Source organism: Urocampus carinirostris, chromosome 16, assembly GCF_059441175.1.
Source record: "Urocampus carinirostris isolate Australia breed hairy pipefish chromosome 16, RoL_Ucar_1.0, whole genome shotgun sequence".
NCBI lineage: Eukaryota > Metazoa > Chordata > Actinopteri > Syngnathiformes > Syngnathidae > Urocampus > Urocampus carinirostris.
Window position 1 is genome coordinate 11,473,825 of NC_142364.1, and position 22,465 is coordinate 11,496,289.

Here is a 22,465-nt window from a genome sequence, read left to right on the forward strand (position 1 = left end):
GACGACGATAAAAGTTTAAGGACTAGATAAAAAGGTGAGGCTAGTTTTGGGAATGGAAGAAGATGGGCCTGGTTGTTGAAATCAGACAAAAAAACGCTTTTTACAATAGAATAAGATGACAGGAGTTTTAAGAGTAGAAGACATATACATATGCTTAGCGTCTATTTTGAAAGATTTTTTTCTTTTCCTACAAAAGGTAGGCGAGGCCAATAAAACCACCCAAACTGGATTTGAATGCTCTTTCTAAGGTTGTAATTTAAACAAAACAAAAAGAGCCCAAATCCATTGGAATCATATCTCAGAAGCTTGATGGGTGTCAGGAATGTGTTCTTTGTCTTCTTTCCCAAATCTTTTGAAGACATCGATGTAAACAAAAGCGACACCTCCTACAAATTTCTTGATGGAAGTCTTCCAACTTGGACATGTTTTAAGCTTCGTATTAACGGCAAACAGCCGCAGTAAACACCCCAAAAAACGGGAGCAGAGAGGATAAACAGAAAAAAGATCGCATTTCTATAAAATATGCAAGCGTGCTCTAAATACGAGTCCCAAAAAGTTGCGCTCTTTTTCTGGCCGCGTCGCTTTGTTTAAATTCTAATTGCCACCTGGAAACAACTTGAAAACCCTCGTGTTTTTGTGCCCCTCCACACGAAAATATTTGGGGTCTTGATTGACGTTTGAGAGCTTTAAACGTTCTCCGGGGATCGGCCACAGAGCTCCTTTGTGTGTCCCGCCACTGTGATGTCATGCAAGACCCATCAAAGACACGCAACGGACTTCTGCGACGCCCACACAGGAAGCCCCCGCCATCAATGGCGACAACCATTCCCCTCTGTCATTGGCCACTCTCTGTTGAGTTCCAGCTGCCAAGAGAAATATTCAAACACCGTGCGTGACATCAGACCTCATTTGTAAGTCATTTGCCACAGTTCTTGTAAAACATTTACACCCTAAAAAAAAGGTCTCATCTGTGCTGGGAAGTTCAAAAAAGACATTTTATTTATAAGGTTATGGAGGATGTGTTGAGAAATATTGACCAGGGTAGGTAGGACATGTGCAAAATGTGAAACAGGGGACTCAAAATGTTTCAATTATTCACTGTCCCAGTTTAAATCAATACTGGTAATTTATAGTCATCAATGTCACTCAAATTCAGATTAACCTGATGAGTCTATGGTGAATTCCACTGAAGGGGAATTTCTTTCGTCAATAGCACTTACCTAAAGAACCTAAACCTAAAAAAAACCCGACTTGATGTTTGTTGTCAATGACACCAAAAATAAAATCAACCTTTGAATACCTATAGTTGTCAATGGCACTGAAATTAAATTACTTATATGTCTATAACTTGTATTTTATGTTGACAATATCTGTGTATTATTTGTTATTGCAACATCCATTGCAGCCTGGTCATCCTAGAAGGGGGACAACCTCATTTGCGGTCCCTTCTCAAGGTTTCTTCATTTTCCTCATGTTGAGGTTTTTGAGTTTTTCTTGCCCTCATGTTGGTTCCAGATCAGGGGATGGTGTAATAACAGTCTGTGGTTTGCAATAATCTGTGGTCTCTACAGCCCTTTGAGACTCTTTGTGATTAAGGGCTATAATAAAAATGACTTGACTTGACTATAGTTGATGACTCTGGAGGTAAAGTAAATTTAAGGCGTCTATAATTATCATTAACACTGACATGAAAGTAACGCTTTGCCGTGTATAGTTTTCAATGGCACTAAAACTAATATCAGATTTATATATCTATTGCCCATGACATTGAAGTTAAAAGTTAAAAGACGTCTTTAGTCGTAAATGGCACTGACAGTCAAATAAACTTTTGACATTTTTAGTTATTAATATTCTTCAGCTATTATAGTAAATTGCACTAAAGTAAAAACACATTTTGATGTGTAGACATCAAAATCAGACTGACATATATTGATGTTAATGGCTCTGATATTCAAATAAACCATATGAGTCTATAAAAAGTTCCACTGAAGGTAAATTTTGCCGTCTATAGTTGCCAATGGCACTTAAAGAATTTCAACATTTGACGTCTATTATTGTCAAAGGTACTGTTATTCAAATCAACTGTGTAAGTCTGTAGAAAACTCCACAAAAGGTACAGTACGTTTTTTTTAATCTATTTGGTCAATAGCACTTCAATAAAATTCAACATGTGATGCCTGTAGTCATTATTTGCACTTAAATTAGAATACATATTTGATGTATTTGGTTGTCTATGCAACTGGAATTCAAATCAACCTTAAAAGTCTATAGACAATTCATCCGAAGGTACAGTACATTTTTTTCCTCTTTTTTCTTCAATAGCACTCAGATAAAACTCAAACTTGGATGTCTCTCGTTGTGAAAAAGACTGGAAAAGATTCTACTGTATACATCAATAGTCCAGGAGCTTTAGATTAAAACTCAAAACATCTCTCATTGTCAATGGCACGTCAAACCAATATGTTAACTCCAGTTGCTTTGTCTGTAGAAATATAAGGTTAATCTTGAAGACTATATAAGACTGAAAACTGGACGTTTTGGACTCACAAGAACGTATTATGTGTCCTTTCAGGACAACCCTGGTTGAACCAGGTGCAAAACGACCTGCAGGAGTGGAAATGCAAAAATCTGCAGCACATTTGGCCGGCTATTTGGAGACAAATAGTCTTTCTGGTGAAGGACGGCGTTTTTCCTGGACACGTGTTTAAGACGACGAGCGAAGGCGAGTCTTTAATTGGACTTTAGTCATCCTTTCCGCCGCTTTCATCACCCGCCTCTTGCTTTTAAAAGCCGTCCAAATGAAGCATTTGCCACCGCAGGATAGAAAAGACATCTTTGTTTAAAACCACAAGCAAAAGAACATGCTTTTTCGTTTCATCTCAATCCCTCATTGGTCAAGATCAGTCATTAGCACTGCTAGCGCTGTATGGCTAGTTGACGGGATCTCGTCAGATATGCAAACATGGGCGGATTAAAAGCTCAAATCGTCAAAGATTAGACATTGTGGCAGATGCTAACGCTAATAAATGCAAAAAAAATCATCATTGGCAGAAAATAATGTGGCTTTTCAAAGAGGAGATTTGTATTTGGCTAGTGTTGGCGTCAGAGAAGCGCTAATTCTTAGCAGGCTGATGCGCAAGATTTAGCCATGTGGATTTAAATGAAGTGAGCATCATGAAACTATTTGAATAACAACAACTTAGTGGGGAAAAATGCTTGCATTTGTTTTTTTTATTTTTTATTTTAGAGAACAATTGTCACTTTTGATGTACTTACAAGCACTACCTTGTAAAAATTGCCTATCCCTTTCCTTTTTTTTTTCTTTTCTGTCTTTTCTGACATATTTCTCCTGGAGAACTACTTTTCCTAATATTGTAAATATTGTTCACTCTATTGTTATCAATGACTATAAAACCTATTCTAATTTTAACAATTGTCATTAATAATGTCAGGGAGGGTCATAAATCAGACATATAATGTCACAAAATAATTCTAAAAAGTAGCTGCCTTTGGCAGGTTTCTTTAGAGTCCTTGCAATTATTTTTCTGATTGTCCGCCTGCATAATTATGACGGTTAGGGTAATAAATCAATCATAAATGGGTCCTTAAGCAAAAATCTAAAAATAGCCACCTTTGCCAGGTTTCTTTACACTGCTTGCAATGAATTTTGTGACTGTTTTTTTGAATAAATATCCCAGGCAAGGTCATAAATCAATCACGAATGGGTCCTTAATAATTTCTAAAAAGCAGCTGCCTTTCCTTACACTTTTCTATGGATGTTTAAGACTCTATTCGCATAAATGTCACAATTACGGTCATAAATCAATCATGCATGTGTCATAAAGCAACTGCTAGCTTTGCCAGCTTCCCTGACATTCTTTTCATTGATTTTCATGTCCATCCCCAACATATCTTGCCTACACATGAAGCAAATTGTATTCATATTTTATTTTCTTTATTCATTTGTTTACAGAATATTGGTGGTTCTCAATGCATTAATTTTATTCTACTATTTTTCTGATGTAATTTAAGACATTTTATTTATTTATTAACATTTGTTTGAGATAATTTTGGACATATTCATACTGGAATACGATGTGAACTAATCAATGGCAATAAACACAATTAAAATTTTAATTATTGCAATGTTTTGGTATAGGTACTCGGCAGTGGTATCTGCACTCGACGAAGAGTCGAGCACTCTCGCTGTTATCAAACTCAGGAAAATAAATTCTTTCAAAATGAGTGACGCTTGAATCCCGTATAAATAATTTAAATATATTTCAAAGTGTTTGATTGTGTAGGTGGCATTCCATCCCTTCTCCGCCGTGGAGGGAGCGAGCGATAAGGCTGGCAGTTGCGAATACTTTTCAAATTACGAGCATTTGAAAAGAAACTTTAGAGATATGGCTGGCGGCAGAAATTGGGACAGCAAGCCAGCTAGCTAGCTTGCGCACACTTTGATGTCTTAATTGTGTGCGTGCACGCTTTTCTTTTTTTTGTGTGTGTTTGGATCCCAAAGAAAGGAGTTGACGAAGAAAAGTGACAGAACAGGGAAAGGGCTGCGAAACACATGGAGGAAACTGAAAGTCGGACGCTAACAAACGAGTGCCAATCTCACAAACTAGCGCCATGCTAAGATGACGCTTGAATGGTTGCTTGATTAGCGCAGGGGAGGGGTCAAAGTGCAGCAAAGGCAGGGGGGCCCTAAAATATAGGAGTTTAAAGAATTAAGTCGGCGTCGTTGTCGATGCAATTTATGCGAGGAATTAAGCCTTTTTACCCCCCACTATGAGAGAAACCTGCTTTGTGCTCATAAGAATGCTTTTTAATACACCATATTTTTCAGACTATGAGGCTGACCTTCAAAAAGAACGATTTGCAAAAAAATGTTTCACCTGACAATAAAAAACATGGAACTAAAACTACTTTAAGAGCTAGTTGCGTAAGTCAAGTCAAGTCAAATTTATTTATATAGCCCTTAATCACAAAAATGTCTCAAAGGACTGCACAGGATTACAATGACACAATTACCTGATCTTAAACCAACATGCGGGCAAGGAACAACTCAAACCCTCAGCATGAGGAAAAAGAGAAACCTTGAGAAGGGACCTCACAAGTGGTATCCCCCTTTCAAGATGACCAGGGTGAATTACATTTAGCATTACAGTACACAAACATTGTAAACACTAGGTAACATGTTGAAAATTTGTCCGGAAAGTGCATGACAGCAGCGACACCCCCAGCCTGTAAACTAGTCCAGAAAGTCTATGACGGCCACGACGCAGCTTCCCATCTCTGCCAGCTGGTCCATGCAGGCATTCACATGCTTCAGGTCAAACGCTGGTCCGCTGACTCATCTAAAACACGTCAGATAATTTGAAATATATATATTTCAAAGAACATGAAAAAAACTAGTGTTCGTTTTGCATGTCAAGTCAAGTCATTTTTATTTGTATAGCCCTTAATCACAAAGAGTCTCAAAGGGCTTCACAGGTTATTACACATGAGAAGTTTAGGTCATTCATATGCTGTAGAGTAGAAGTGAGTTTTAAGCTTAGATTTAAACATTTCCACTGAGGTTGCAGATCGGATCTCAGGGGGAAGAGCATTCCACAACACCGGTGCCCGGATAGAGAACGCTCTCGAACCAGCGGAACACTTGTGCGCCTTATAGTCTAGAGAATATGGTCTAAAAAAAAGTAACACATTTTGCCACAATTAAGACACTCGTCAATTGTATTAGCATTGACATGGCTTTGCTTTGCCATTGCATTTTTGCTTGCATTAGTTTGGTCTAGATCAGGGGATGGTGTCATAAGAGACGGCTCAGCTAAAAAGTCTCTGTAGTGCGAAGTGGAAGGAGAAGAGGACGACAAGGTGAGCGGAGAAGATGAGGTAAAATTTTGGACTATTTGATAAAGTTTCAGGAGCGAGCAGAGAGAGTGGGAAAGGTGAGATGGCACAACATTCATTTGGACAGGTCAGGTAACTTAAAATTAGTTTTACCTGGTTATATCAGTATCAGAAATTATTTTCCCCCCATTTTATTAACACTCCACTTATTGAAACATAAATATTTTGTTTGTTTGTTGTGCATGATTCAATTGTTTGTTTGTTTGTACATGATTCAGATTGAATCGTTTCTTGTACATGATTCAATTGTTTGTTTGTTTGTACATGATTCAAATTGAATCGTTTCTCCGGCGCCGTCACGAATGGCAGCCACTCCAGCAGCTCCCGTGTTATTTTCGATTGTTCTCAGTTATTTTCGATTGTTCTCAGCTTAGGGATGCTGCTGGAAAAGTGAATTTCCCTTCGGGGATGAATAAAGTATCTATCTATCTATCTATCTATCTATCTAATTACAGGACTGTGAGAGAAAATGAGTCCAAAAAAACATACACATTGAATTTTGAGAAGGGCAAAAAAAAGAGAACTAATTAAAATATCGAGAACTCAGTAAAATACTACCTAAAAATGAAAGTTAAAGGAAAATTGTGTGATATTTGACCAAGGGAATTTGCGGTTTTGTGTCGAAAACTGAAAACGAGTGCTACAAAGCACAAAGAAGATTTGAATGAAATGAGTATCATGAAACTATCTGAATAACAACAACAACTTGATGACAAAAAAAGTTTATAAACTACAAAGACTCATACGGAACAATGCACCAATTTTTTTTCTTTTTCACTTTACAAGGTTTTTGGCTTTTGGGGGTACACATAAAGGCAAGATGGCTGACTATCATGTCAGCTCCCTCTAAGTGAGTCTCATGTTATGTCATCCATCCGTCCAACCATTAACTGCACCGCTTATCCTCAGTAGGGTCGCGGGGGTGCTAGAGCCCATCTCAGCTGTCTTCAGGCAGTTGGCAGGGGACACCCTGAACCGGTTGCCAGCCAGTCGCAAGGCACACAGAGACAGACAACTCACTCGCTCTTTCACTCCTAGGGACAATTTAAACCGGCCAAAACCGGAGTGCTCGAAGGACACCCACGCAGGCATGGGGGAGAACATGCAAACTCCACTCGGGTAGGCTGCAGTAGCGGGACTCGAACCCTGAACCCTCTGCACCGTGGGGCTGCACGCTAACCACCCATCCGCCGTGCCGCCCTCATGTCAAATAAATGCAAATTTCTTGACCTGCATATATGTACTTGACGTAAAGGACGTAGAGGTGGAAAGAGGAAGCAGCGCATCTTCTACTGTGACGCAGAGGATACAAATGTCTTTGGATTTCGTGATTTGGAGTTCAACTGATAGTTTAGTAAGCGTTCTTTATGATAGTTGTCTGATTAATATAACTTTCGGCGGCAAACTGCAGCGCCAAAATGTGTTACTCTAGTAAAAGTACTGTTACTTCAGAAAAGTATGAAGTAGTGAAGTAGAAAAGCAATCTAAATATGTATTACTTGAGTACAAGTAAGTGCATGCTGTGTAGATCTTCCAGGAAGGAGGGGAGGGACGGCAAAAGAGAAGCGTAGCCAACTTAATGACTAACATTTTAAGCCCAGGCCTAAGATATTACCTCTACTCTGTCCTTTGGAGCTGCAAAATCAAAACAATAACAATAAAAAAGTGGACATTTTGTGTTTTACAGGGTTCGTAAACCTTCTTCATTGGCAAACCTAAACCCTTTTTCAGGAATTCCAAAGCCAATTAAAAAAAAAATCCAGTGTGAATCATGTAGTTTGCAGAGCCACAAATACATCTTTAATTTACAAAAGCAAATGTTAATCTTGTGTGTACATTTATAATTACATATTATTTTTAGATCTGAAGTAAATGGCTAATATATTTGAGGATCTGAACAATACATGTGTAAATATTTTTGAGACAACTCTCTCCCCATATAGTGTTCGGTAAAAATGACAGTAATAGGAAGCTTGTATTTTTAGTTGCAGAAAGTCAATCCCATTACAATTTACCACTGGTACCTTCATTTATTGCATAACCTATAATAAATGTTTATAATTATTATGTAATCCTTGTACTAATACACATTGCAAGCGGCCCATTGTGGGAAATGATGTTTCATAGAACAATGCAATATAAACTAATGCCAGCTGCTGTTAATCACAAAGGAAAAAATGCACCGTCAAAGCAAAGCCACCAGAGAGCAGTGTATGCATTTTAAGCAGACTTGTTGAGAAATATGGCAACAATTTCAAGCATTTAAAATCCCTTTCCCATCCTCGAAAATACAACATGAAAATTCGAGCATTTTCCTGGATTTCAAGTACCCGTCCGAACCCTGGTTTTACGTACCTGCGGGCTGCCGCTGTGCCCGTACCCCATGGCGGGCGACCCTCCAGAGTGGGGGTGTCCCCCAGGCGAGCTGATGACGGAGAAGGGCGAGGGCAACCCATTAACGGGCGAGCCCAGAGAACCCATGGGCGAGTGCAGGGGGCCCGATGGAGGCCCCATACCCGTCGGGCTCAACAGGGACGGGTGCATTCCTCGTTGGGACTGGTGCGACATCATTATGCCCGACGAGTCTGATAAAAAAATAAAAAATAAAAAATGCTTTTAGCCGTTTGTCTGCATTTTCTTCATCTGGTCAAAAAATAAAAAATAAAAAATGCTTTTAGCCGTTTGTCTGCATTTTCTTCATCTGGTCACCCTATTTCTTGTAAACACGACCCAGATTATTTTTTTCCCAGCAACATTACCCTTTTGGGACAGGAGGTTTGATTCATTACACATGTTTATAAAAAAAACATAACAGTTCTCAATAAACGTGTTAAACGCCTGCAAAATCAATCAACATTGTTTTGAAAATTAGGATCGTGAGGTCCCTTTATCACTGTGTTTCTGCCATGTTGAGATAAATTGATTCCATTTGTCAGAAATAAAAAGATGCTTGTGTTACAATTTAGCTGTAACCATTCCCACAACAGGGCAGAACTGTTTCACACATCTGTATCGTGAGATCCATCCATCCATTATCTGCACCGCTTATCCTCAGTAGGGTCGCGGGGGTGCTGGAGCCTATCCCATCTAAGTGCAGGCAGAGGGCAGGGGACACCGTGAACTGGTTGCCAGTAAATCCCAGGACAGACAGGTAACTCACTCACTCATTCACACCAAGGGACAATTTGGACCGGCCAATTAGAATAGAAAAGAATAGACCTTTATTGTCATTGTTACAAAATGGGTTGAACATATTGTGACAACGGGCATCACGGCAGTGCAGTGGTTAGCGCGTGTGCGGCACAGTTCTAAGGTCTTGGGAGCCTCCTGTGTGGGTTCAAATCCAGCTACCGGACTTCCTGTGCGGAGTTTATATGTTCTCCCCGTGCTTGCGTGGTTTTTTTCCAGGCACTCCGGTTTCCTCCCACATTCCAAAGACATGTATTTCAGGGGGAATGGCCGGTCTAAATTGTCCCTAGGTGTGAATGAGCGAGCGAGTTGTCTGTCCCTGTGTGCCCTGCGATTGGCTGGCAACCAGTTCAGGGTGTCCCCTGCCCACTTCCCGATGATTGCTGGGATGGGCTCCACCACCCCCCGACCCTACTGAGGATAATTGGTGCAGCTAATGAAATGAGATATTGTGACAACGAAATTGGGCGTGGCACTCCAGTTTCACATTTAACAGTGAGGATAAAAGAAAACAAAGAAGATAAAGGAACAAAGAAGATAAGGTTATAATTTACACAATATAAAGGAACAAAGAAGATAAAAGTTATAATTTACACAATATTAACACAAGAAATGTGGGCATGTAGGATGTTACATACAGTTTTAGGATCGTATTAGTGCAATTAACCTGACATGTTTGTTTTGGGAATATGGGAGGAAACCGGAGTGCCCGGAGGAAACCTACGCGAGCACGGAGAGAACATGCAAACTCCACACAGGAGGGTTCGATTTAATGACCTCATAACTGTGCTGCACACGCGCTAAACACTGCGCTGCCGTGCTGCCCTACCTTGATATTGTTGTTGTTATTTACAAAAGACACAGGAATGGTAAGTTTTCAATGAAAACATATACAAAAGCCAAATAAAAACCCTGATATGGAGCTGAAACGCCAGTTTTAAAACCATTAAATGGAAACCCTAAAAAGCTTTGAAAACCCTAATTCAACACCAAAAAATTGGTTTGACTCTGGCTGAAAACCCTAATAAGGCTTTAAAACCCCAGTTTCAAGCAAAAATTCCAGTTTGAAACCCTAACTTATTAAAAAAAGCGATAAGTGAGCATTTTAATTGATTTCCTTTGCAAAAATAAAACCTTGTAGCATTGGCAAATAATCGAAATATATTTTTAAAATGTTTAAGCATATTTAAGTATATATTTTTATATTTTAAAATACGAATTTAAAAATATATTTATTAGAAATGTATCTCTTTTCACTGCTGTTCTAAAAAAGTGTTCTCAGTGTTTTTAAATTTTTTTGAATAAATGGAATGTTTAAAGTGAAAAATTGCAAAAAAGTGGGTAAAATATGGCAAGAAAATGTATAAACGCTTTCTGCTATGAGCAAAAACATTTGTTTCACTGTCCACATCAGCTTTTCGAGATATTTCTCTAAATAACACATGAAAAATTCATTGATTCAAGTGAGATTTTAATATTAGTTCTATGTGGAGGATAAATAAAGTAGACCCCAGGAAGTTAAGCTTTTTTTTGTTTCGCTATGAGAGAAAAATAAGTGAATGTTTGCATGTTGTGCATTCGTCAAGGTTGCGAGGTCACACTGCAACTCCAACTTCCTGCCGGACGGGTAATTTCCTGTCATCCCACAGGAAAACAAACACACTTCCTTTTTCCCAAAAGACAAAGCGGAAGCCTGTGTCTCATCCTTTGAAGGATAGCGTCAATCCCAAAAATTACATTTTAAAATGTAAGAATTAAAAGATACATGGTAGTCTTTGATAGCAATTATTGTTTTTCCTTTATGATGGGTTCCAGTTTTCACTTTTTGCATTGATGGAAGATCATTTTTTTTACCTTGTTTTTATGAAAAAACTATATAATTTTCTAATGTTTGCCTTTATGGAACTTTAAATTTTATCCATGTTTTTAAAATTTATTTATTTATTACTTTAAAGGAGTAATGAATTTTAGCGTTTTTTTCCCCCCCTTTTCCTGCCTTCATGGATAATGGAATATTATTATTTTTTTAATTAAGCCATAAACTTTAGCCTTACTTTTTTTAACTTTAATGGAATGTTACATTTTAGCGTTTGTTATTTTAAATTTTTACTTGCCGTTATAAAACATTTCGTTTAAACTTTATTTTTCATAACTATGCCTTAATGGAACTTTATATATATATATATATATATATATATATATATATATATATTTATTTTTTTACCCCCTATTGAACACAAGCATAATGGCCATACGTTGCCGGGCTTGGTGCTACGGGGCATTCTACTTGGGTGAGGTTGTTGGGGCATGGTTTGTTGAAAAAGTCCCAGCGAGCCACTAGAGAGTGCTAAAAAGTCGCATGGCCGCACGCAGCTCCAGAGCCACTTGTATACAAAAGCAGAGTTTTATCGATTTTGTTGGTATTTATTGAGGGTGCCTTGACACAAAACCACAAAGACACTCCTGTAGGCCTAGAGTACAGCTGTGTAAATTTTCACAAAAATCGGTTTAGCCGTTTCGAAGCCTACAGGCCACGTACGAATGCGCGCGTGCACACACACACACACACACACACACACACACACACACACACACACACACACACACACACACACACACACACACACACACACACACACACACACACACACACACACACACACACACACACACACACACACACACACACACACACACAGTGAATTATATATAAATTTATTTTTATATTAGATTAGATGTATTAAGATTTAATTATGTATATTTTTCATTTTCTTACATCTTAATGGAATCATGTATTTCTTTTCATTTTTTTTAAATACAATTCAGTTTTTCTTTTTCTCTTTAACATTTATGGAACATTACATTTTTTTCTCCTTTTTTGACTTTTGGAACACTCAATCTTCGTCTTTTTTGACATTTGTTTCGCTTAGTTTTCCTTCATTTTGACTTTTGTGTCTTTTTCAATGTGTTGGTGTATTTAAAAACAAGAAAAAAAATACTTGCCGCGCTAACGCTTTTATCCCCTCTCTGGGAAATGTTCCAATTTGTGCTGTTGCGTCGGATGCGGACGGACGAACGGACGGACGCCAGCGGCAAAAACGCCGCCGGCAAAATTGCGGTACGAGTTATTAGCTGAAACGCGGATGCTAGCATTGGCGTGCCAGGTGAGCTTTTAGAGAGGACGCAAGGAACGACCAATTGCCTGCTGACGTTATTATGCTCCGCAATATGATTTTTCCAAAGGGACGGTTCGACATATTTTGCAAATTATAAGCCGTTCACTTTTTCCGACCGTTTGAAGCATGGAGCTCAGGGGTCTCCAACTCAATTGAGCCCCTGAAGATAGGGTCCGGTGAGGTTGGGCCAAATGGGGTTTTCCACAAAAACAGCGCTGATGTTCTTAAAAGCTTGGTGTTTTATATGTATCCACTAGATGTCGCTGTAATGTGTAGTACAACTAAAAATGAGTCCAAGGAAGTGTACAGACTCTAAGACTGAAAGTGGGCAAAAAGAACCCTTTCTTTCCAGTTTTTTTCAAGAAAGACAAAGGGGGAAAACTATATTTTTAAAACAATCAAAAAAATAGGGAAGAAGAAATAAGAAAGAGAGAAGAAGGAAAAACAAGAATAAAAAGAAAAGTAGGGGAAAAGCAAGAACAAAAAACAGGAATAAAAAGAAAAGTAGGAAAAGACACAAACAAAAAAGCAATTGTCTGCCTTTTTTCTTTTTATTTATTCTATTTTTCTCAATTAAATTTTTTTACATAATTCTTTTCCTTTTTTCTTGAGTTTTAGTTTTTTTTAATTTCTTTTTACATTTATCTCTTTTCTTTTTTCTGCCCTCTTCTTTTTAGTCCTTTTTTCCCCTTTTTCTTTTCCTATTTTTCTTTTTAAAAGTAATGAGTTTTGGTCACTTTGAGTCTCTGTATTTTGTTTTCATCCATTGATCTTTAAACACTCAGTTTCGGTGGCACAACAGAATACAGCGACATTAAGTTGTTAAAAAAATAACCACTGCCCCTTTAACTTAATAAGGTGGGGGCATCAAACCATCATCCTAGGGGCTGCAATTGGCCCCCGGGCCATGAGTTTGAGCCCTCCGATGTAGCCATTCTGAGACCATAAATGCAATAAAATGTTATGTTTTTTCTTTACTTAAATTACTGTCAAACCCATTGTAATGAGATCCATGCTAAAAAGAGGGTATGCAATATGATGCAATTTATAATTTAATGATTAGATCACCGTATATTGTTTCCGATCAGTTACATATTATAATTTAAAATGCTTCTTTTTATGCAAATTTTCATCATCCACAATACGTAGTCCAGGATGCTCCATATGTTTATGTTCCTTTTATTTATTTGTTTATCAATTTATAGAGTATGAATGTATGATTATTTATTTTACTTTTCAGGAATTGTTGTTAATATTAAGGTTTTTTTATTTCATTTGATTCCATTTTTATCTTTTATTTTATTTACTCCATATTTATTTTCTCATGTTAGATATCTTATTTATTCAGTATTTTATTTTATTTTATTTATTGTATGTATTTATATTCTTACTTTATTCAATTTATTTTATTTGTTTTAAACAGTGTGCATGTTCTTATCCCGTTGCTTATTATATGTATTTTTTTTAATATAAGGTATTTTATATATATTTTTTTAAATAATAAAAATCATCCTCATAATAAGCAAAATGATCTCATACAGCACATAGTACTGTATTTTAAGGGTACATTGTGTAATATTTGACCACTAGACGGCACTTTATTGTCTAAGGAGAAAGAAAACCAGTGCCAGTCTAGCTAGCAGCAAGATGTCAAACAAACATGGTGGTGACTACTAGGTATGGATTTCGCTATGTAAAATAAATACACATTTCTCGACCTATGAATACTTATAAAACTTAATAGTTTACGTATTTGTACCTATTATTCAATTATTTTTTTTTGCCAAATGAAAAAGTATTCTGTACCACTAGGAGGCACTCGATATTACACACTGTCCCTTTAAGAAGAAAAAAAATCAATATAAATACATAAAAACCTCAAATAAGCAAACCAGCTCATGAATCAGATACATTTGCTTATCTTATTTATAAATTAGACTTTGTCTTAAAACAAGAAAGCTTCTATTTCAAATGAACCAATCTTTTTATCGATGGAGTAAGATATTTTTTGTTCCAGGAAGATACTAGAAGGAGTACTGTCAGTAATACGGATATCAAGACCTGAAAGCACTTGCACTCAATCTCCAGAAAAGAAAAGACAATTTCAATAAATTGCCAGTGACAGGCAGGAATTATAGAAAACTACAATATAATTCACGACTTGTCTGCAATGATTCGCTTCTGCCTTCAATAGGAGCAAACAGTGGTTCCTTTAGGAAGTCGGACTTTATTTCCCTCTTGGATCCTAGTCTCTTTTTCCATTTTTCGCAGGCAGGTGAGTCCGTTTTGGGAAGCGCAGCAGTCGTCATTAGCATTTCTTGCACAGTCTTCACAGGAAATTCGAGAAAACTCCGCAGCCAACCAGAAAGAGAGTTGCATAAAAGCCGGAGCCCAAAATAACAGTCACAAGACGACTTCATTCTGGGAGTCTGGCGCCGGCTGACGTCTCCATTGGCAAGACAATAAAAAAAAAGGGAAAAAAAGAAAAGGAGAGATCTAGCATTTCGCTCCGTCAATCTTCTTTATCTCTCGATAAAGGCGGCGGAGCTCCCTCCGTTGTCACGCCTGATACCGATCGTGATTTGACAAGTGTTGCTCGGATGCCGTCATACTTGCAAGGTCACCTCAATGACGAGAGGAAGGCAACAATTGGCAGGTCGGGCGGGCGTTGTCATTACAGTGTCAAAGACATAGAGTCATCAACACAGCTCAGAAAATCAGGGAGTGCTCTGCCCAGTCCGGAGGGCATTGCCAGAAGACAACATTATCCAGCCACCAGAGGCTACAGGTCCCTTAAAACAAAAACTATGACAGGTTCAGAGACAGTTTATTTCCCAGGGCCATTACCAACGTTCTGTGTAATTTTCCACAGGTCTTTGATTTTGTTTTGTAGAAAAAAAATAATTGACTAGAAAATACAGTACATGGTAAAACACGTCTATTTTCCTGTCTCCCACATTAGGTGCATGCATCTGCATAAATATCAAATATACATAGTGCAACTTATAGTCCAGTGCGGTTTCTATACCTTTTTGGTTTTTGTTTTGTAACTTAAAGTAGCTGCGCCTTATAGTCCTAAAATTAGACAAGGAAAAATACGTACATTCTCCCTTTTCCTGCCTTCTGTTCATGCAGTAAAATCAAATGTGTCAAACGATATCCCCAACTTATAGGCCAGTGCGGTTTATTTTGTCAGGTGTTTAAAATACAGTGCGTGCTTCTTGTATGCAGATGAGTCTTACGTACCAACAAGTAGGTAGGTAAGTTGGTAGGTGGGTAAGTAAGCAGTTCGGAAGGTAGGCAGGTAGGTAGGTCAGTAGGTAGGCACATACTGTCACAAAAGTGAGAACACCTCTCACATTTCTGCAGATTGTTCATTTAAACATTGTGATGAAATCTCTGCAGACATGTGATGGGTGTACTCACTTTCGTGACATACTGAATGTAGGCAGGTAAAAAGATATTTGAGTAAGTAGGTGGGCAAGTAAGTGGGTAGTTAAGTACGTAAGTAATTAGGTAAGTAGGGAGGCACATAAGCAAGTAGGGAGGTAAGTAGGTCGGTACGTAGATAGATCAGTAGGCAAGTAGGTAAGCAGGTACAGTAGGTCTGTAGGTAGGCAAGTATTAAGTATATATGTAAGCAGGTAGGGAAGTAAGTAGTTGGGTCAGTAAGCAGTTAATTATTTAGGTAAGTTGTTAGGTAAGCAGTTAGGTAGGTAGAAATGTAAGTAGATAGATGAGTAGATAGGTAGGTCGGTAAGAAGGCAGGTAGGTAAGTAGGTAGGTTAGTATGTACGCAAGTGGGTAGGCATGTCAGTAGGTAAACAAGTGGGTCAGTAAGCAGGTAGTGAAGTAGGTAAGCAAGTAGGGGGAAGTGAGTAGGTAGGTCAGTACAATGGCATGTAGGTAAGTAGGTAGGTCAGTAGGTAGGCATGTAAGTAGGTAAACTAGTGGGTCAGTAAGCAGGTAGTGAAGTAGGTAAACAAACAGGGAAGTGTCTAGGTAGGTAAGCAAGAAGTTAAGTAGTTAGGTAAGTAGGTAATAAAATAGATAGGTGAGTAGGCAGGTAGTTAAGCAGGTAGGGCAATAGGTAGGTCAGTAGGTAGGCAAGTAGTTAAGTAAGTAGGTAGGCAAGTATATAGATTAGTAAGTAGGTAGGTATGCAAGTAGGGAAGTTAGTACATAGGTCAGTGAGCAGTTAGGTAAGCAGTTAGGTAGGTGGAAAGGTAAGTAGATAGGTGAGTAGATCGTTAGGTTTGTCGGTAAGAAGGCAGGTAGGTAAGTAGGTAAGTCAGTAGGTAGGCAGGTTAGTAGGTAAATAAGTGGGTCAGTAAGCAGGTAGTGAAGTAGGTAAGCAAGTAGGGAAGTGAGTAGGTAGGTCAGTAAGATGGAATGTAGGTAAGTAGGTAGGTCAGTAGGTAGGCAAGTGGGTAGGTGAACTAGTGGGTCAGCAAGCAGGTAGTGAAGTAGGTAAGCAAGTAGGAAAGTGAGTAGGTAGGTCAGTAAGAAGTTAATTAGTTCGGTAGGTGGGTATCAAAGTAGATGGATGAGTAGGTGGGTAAGTAGTTAGGTCGTTAGATAAGTAGATAAGAAAGTTGATAGGTAATTAGGTAGGTAGGAAAGTCAGTAGGTAGGTCAGTAAGTAGGTAGGCAAGCAGGTACGATGGTGGGTATAAAAAAATAGTATTTCTTTCCCTGCTCTCCCGCCTTTGGGTACGTCGATGTTGGATAGAGGACTTTGCCTGTCAAGACACGTTGCCATCACACGCTCGTAAAAAGAAAAAGAAAAAACAAACTCCATCTGGATGTCGACAGCTCCAATCAAAAGTCTTCCCTTCCTTTTGAAGTGTTGACATGCAACCGGCGGCCTCAAGACTCCCCGAAAAAGGACATTTGCCACCCATATTTACTGAGGGGGGGTTCTTGGGGGCCACCCACCCGCATTTGACATTTTACAACCATTTGATACCCGCTGTTGATATAACCTCGCCCTGCCCTCATTAATGAATCCGTTATCTCTGCGAGTGTTTTCCGTTTTCACACGTTGGGCAAATAAGGCGTAGATTTGGGCGGGGGTGTTCTGGGGGATGTGCACGGGCACACATCCAGTAGCGATTTGGCGGCGTGCCAAACGGCGCCACGCATTACTGCAAAACGCTCGCCGCTCGCTAGCTCATGTGGCCTAATTGTTTTCCTCGCTCGGCTCTCGGGAGTTATGCCAACTCGGACTTCAAGTTGGAAAAAGAAAATGGGCACACCATCGCTCCTTAAAAGATTAAGGCTCTTGCGAAGGACGTATCATAGGATGCCATTTGGTTGTTTTGACTATTATGCACTGTTTACATCATTGTCACGATCTGCCATTTCCAAATCCTTTGATCTGTTTTAGTAACCGAGGGAATGTAATAAAAAGAAAGGACTTAGGGGAGGGCATTTAAAACAGGTCGAACTTTTTTTACCTGTCTTTCTTGTGCAGGTTCAAAATCGATTGCAGTCTTCTCTCCCTATTTTGAGTGTCTACTAAAATTTTAACTTCACACAAATATTTACATGGCATATTTTTCCACACATATTGATGATCAGTGACTGATAAGCAAATCATTTAATGTTTATTATGTTTGTCAATATTATTCCTACCTTTTCGGGTCTGCTTGCATTAAAGAAAGGTAAATGGTCTGCATTTATATAGCGCTTCTCAAGTCAATGGAGACCTCCCAAAGCGCTTTACAATGTGCTTCACACGTCACACCCATTCACACACACACACCAATAGGTAGTCAGCCAGAATAGAAAATGGATGAAACAGGTAAAAAGAAGCAGTGTTTTTTTTTTTGTTTGTTTTGTTTTTACTGAACTAAGGTTACTTGTAGGAGGCAATAAATATGATACATTATTTCCCTTTTTACACTTAACAAAGAAGAATGATTATAATGCCAGGGGAGTTTATACTAACTATAACGCTTCCTAAGAAGAATGCTTATGATGCCAGGGTTGTTAAATTTAATAGTTGCCTGGTAATCTAATAACTAGTGCAAGGCTCTGGCACTTTTTGGTCTAACGTACGACATCAAAAATTCCAGTATAGCAGAGACGTAGACCGTTGCTAATTAGGTTTTACCTTCCAATCCAACTATAACCCTGATAAAACGTTTGTGTGTCTCCTTATCATTGCAAGCTTCATTTCCATGGTTATCACGTTTTTTTTTGCTTCTCCCTATGGCATTACTGCAAACCTTCGGACCCATAGCCAATAAATTTGGTACAAATATACAGTATTGTATCACCGATTCACAAACGAGATCCTGAACTGAACGAATATAGAGAAAGGATTGTGGGAGGTAGTTAAGCCAATAGTTTATCAGCATTTTCATGATGTTGTGATGCAAACCAATTGCAGACCACCATTTTATATGACGTCAACCAATAGCAGACATGCATCTTTGATACATAAAAACTAAGTTTGAATTTTACAATTTGCTGTTGAAGAGGTATAGTGGGGAACATGCCCAAAAGAAGGGCAGAAAAAACATCTTATTCCATATAGTAATGTGAAATTACTGTAGAGCAGGAGCGCCATATCTAGAGGGACTACTATACTCTTGTTTTCCATGCTAGTGTCACTTGACACGTCGAAAACGTTTATCGTCCTGCGTTTGAGTGTCCGAGATCTGATAGCTAAGCTAACACAAACACCAGAACGTAAAATCAGATTTTAGCCTCGTTATCTTCTTATGTTGGGACTTCGTTTACATTTGACGGAAATCTTTCTGGTGTGTTTTGGCAGCAAGAAAGCAAGATAAGAAGCCGGGCTGCTGATTTTCATCTCAAAGAGGAAGTTGATGAATCAGAGCTTGTGGACCGCCTCGCGCTAGCTAGCACAGATGTGCCATTCATAAAGATGACTTTTTTTTCTTTTAGATGCAACCATTTCAAGCAGAAAATGTCTCCACAGGAGTCAAAACCCGATGACATTTTCTAGTTGATGGACATATTATTGTGGAACAGATATTCCCGTCCTGAGTATTTACTGTGACGGCTGTTTTTCATTTGCGAATGGGATCTTTTTCTCAGTAGTGTCTCTGTTTCTGCTTTTCTTCAGGTCATCTTTTCTTCTCCAAGCCAAACGTGGTATAATGGATAATAGATTTGAGTCGCATGTATCTGGACTACAAATGAGACACAGTGGGGTATCCGGAAAGGCATTCGGGGCTGAGAGGTTTACGTAGCGCTCTCCTCACGAACCTAATAAGTTTTTAAATCAGTTTTATTTCGAATCTGATGTTTCTTCTCCCTCTGCATTCAGCCGCTACTCAACTCTACCAGCTCAAGTCACATCCAACCAAAGGTGAATCACATTTCCTTTTTCCTTTACATATATACCTATTATAATGTTAATAAATATATAACTGTAATCTCTGACTACTACTACCTTTGTGTTTTAAGGGTTGAAAAATATTCCACTATCCATTACCCCCGATTGTATATTGCTGCTAGCAGGGGCTGGTAGAGATCATTTTTGTCGAGCCTGGCGGTTCCTATTCCCGCTCTGTCCACCAATAAGTGAAATTCACTCATATGATCACGATTCATTATCCCCAGACAGCTTCTTTTTGCTGATCTTTCTACCAAAAAGTGACATTCACTCATATAGTCACAATCAATTATAGCAAGTCGCAAACTGCTGCTAGCAGGGAAGAGCATAGCACATTTTTGTCCAGCCTGGACGCTCCTTTTTGCCTTTCTGTCCACCAATAAGTGAACTTTAATCACCTAGTCACATTTCATTTTTCCCAATCGAATATTGCAGCAAGCAAGGACCAGCAGCGCACATTCTTGTCTTTTTTGCTGTTCTGTACACAAAAAAGTGAATTATCCCCAATCAGCAATGCAAGCAGGAAACGGCACAACACACTTTTGTTGAGAGGCGTTCCATTCTGAACCGCCCAATATGAAGTGCATTTTTTTAAGTCACAATCCATTATCCCCAGTCATGTATTTCTGCAAGTAGAGGCATTCAAAGGGCACTTTTTCAGGCCTGGCGCCTCTCTTTGCCATTATTTCCATCAAAAATAAACTGCACTCATGCGATCCGTTATCCTCGATTGCATATTGCTACAAGACGGGGTCGGCAAAAGGCACTTGTGCCTGGAGTCATGCCGTTCTGGGTCTCGTAAAATTAAATGTACAATAGTGGCCGCGATCTATTATCCCTGGTCTCCTATTGCTGAGAGCAGGGGCTGGAAGAGCACATTTTTTTTGCGGTTTATGCTGCCGTTGTGGCCAGCCTTAACTGAACAGCACTTTTTTGCCGGCGATCCATTATCCCTAGTTAAGTATTGCTGAGAGCCATTTTCCGCCCAAAATAGACAGCACTTGTGCAGCCGTGATCCATTATCCCCAGTCAACTATCATATTGTGTTTGTGTTGAATAGAAGAGTGATTAAAGAACATGTTTATTACACAAGTATTAGGGTAACAGGGTTTCAGAAGGCATTGGTTAATTTGCATAGGTTTGTATCCCCCGCTATACAACATTTTCACTTTGCAACCCCCACCTCGGAACCGAATCGAGTTATATCTCGGGGCTCTACTGTATTGTAAGGATGAAGTAAACAACAGATGAATTCAGTCATAAATTAAGTTTCAGTTGCAGGTTGTACGTTTCCAGACACTAACGCATTCCGGGAATGTTTTTTGTCATTTGAACTCAACTTTTGAGTGATTATTAGCGTGTCAAAAGTCTTGAAAAATGATTGATGCCCGTAGGTCATTTTGGAGCCTACAATTACAGTTAAAAGTACGTCTCAGGACATTTTGGAAACACTGACGAATGGCCTAGACTCCACAAATCAACCAAAAACAGTCAATTGATAGACTCACTGACATTACTTGACGTAACTCATGCCGGCTTCGATTTGTGTAACCTGCTACTCTCTGGTCGACACTGATCCATTTGAGCTCAGGTTCTTCCCTGTCACAATACTAAATTCAAATTTGCACAAAACAAAAATGCACCTCTTTTTCATATCATGTAATCTGTATTTGCACTGTACATAACTAATTATATGTAAATTACCAATATTTGTCACTAATGGCTGCTATCTTAGTTGCTGCTTACTGGATTTTTGTATTTTGTTCTGTCTTGTGTTATTTATATTACACATATATATATATATATATAATTATATATACCTCATCTCATCAGCTGCACCGCTTATCCTCAGTAGGGTCGCGGGGGTGCTGGAGCCCATCCCAGCTATCATCAGGCAGAGGGCAGGGGACACCACGAACTGGTTGCCAGCCAATCGCAGGGCACACAGGGACAGACAACTCGCTCGCTCATTCACACCTAGGGACAATTTGGACCGGCCAATTCACCTGAAATGCATGTCTTTGGAATATATATATATATATATATATATATATTATATTGGTAATTTGTAAAAATAAATGACGAAATGTCAAATTTGTCAAAATGAATACCAAAATTAAAAAAAAATAAAATATAGGATAGAATTGGCAACAAAATACATAAAAAAGTACACAACAGAGTAAATAGCGAAATTAATTCATATAATAAAATATGACAAAATACACAACAAAATAAATTCCCAAAGAAATAAATGGTAAAATGCACAAATTCATGAGATTAACATGCTTTTATGTCATATATTTGGGTATTACGTGATTTATTTCTGTGTTGATTTATTTGTAAAACAAATATTTGTACATATTTCTGTATTTCTACATGGATTTCTACGTATGGCAGGATTGCTCCTCCATTATACTGTGGAAAGACGCCAGGGAGGCCTAATTCGGGGAAGCTCGCATGTTTCTGTGTTTGTGTACTAGTACAGTGTCTCGAGTGTGTCCAGTGTACTTTGGATCGGCGTATCGACGCGTGCAAACATTCGATTCCGATAAAGTCACTCTGTCCAGAACATGCTAAATATATTCTGCCGTAAACAAATTGAACACGTCGTCCCTTTGACACAACCATGCTCATATCAATTGTTTGTGTCAGCTAACTCAGAGGAACCGTTTGCATAATCCACATTCTCAAATATTGACAAGTTTTGCTTAAATTTCACAGCCACCCCCCCAGAAAAAAAAATAAGAAAGAAACCACAAAATAAATATACTTCCAGTAAGCTCATTTTGAGTGAATTTTATTATTCAATTTT

The 22,465-nt window shown here is 38.6% G+C and overlaps 1 protein-coding gene across 2 annotated transcripts in view; it reads right to left on the bottom strand.

The window, feature by feature from the left end:
- rxraa (retinoid X receptor, alpha a) overlaps window positions 1-22,465 on the bottom strand; it is a 152,870-nt gene that overhangs the window by 38,721 nt on the left and 91,684 nt on the right. For both annotated transcript variants that reach the window (XM_088319934.1, XM_088319932.1), the window contains exon 3: window positions 8,272-8,501. In XM_088319934.1, coding sequence (XP_088176060.1) covers window positions 8,272-8,501 — 230 coding nt within the window. The remainder of the gene's footprint in view (window positions 1-8,271; window positions 8,502-22,465) is intronic.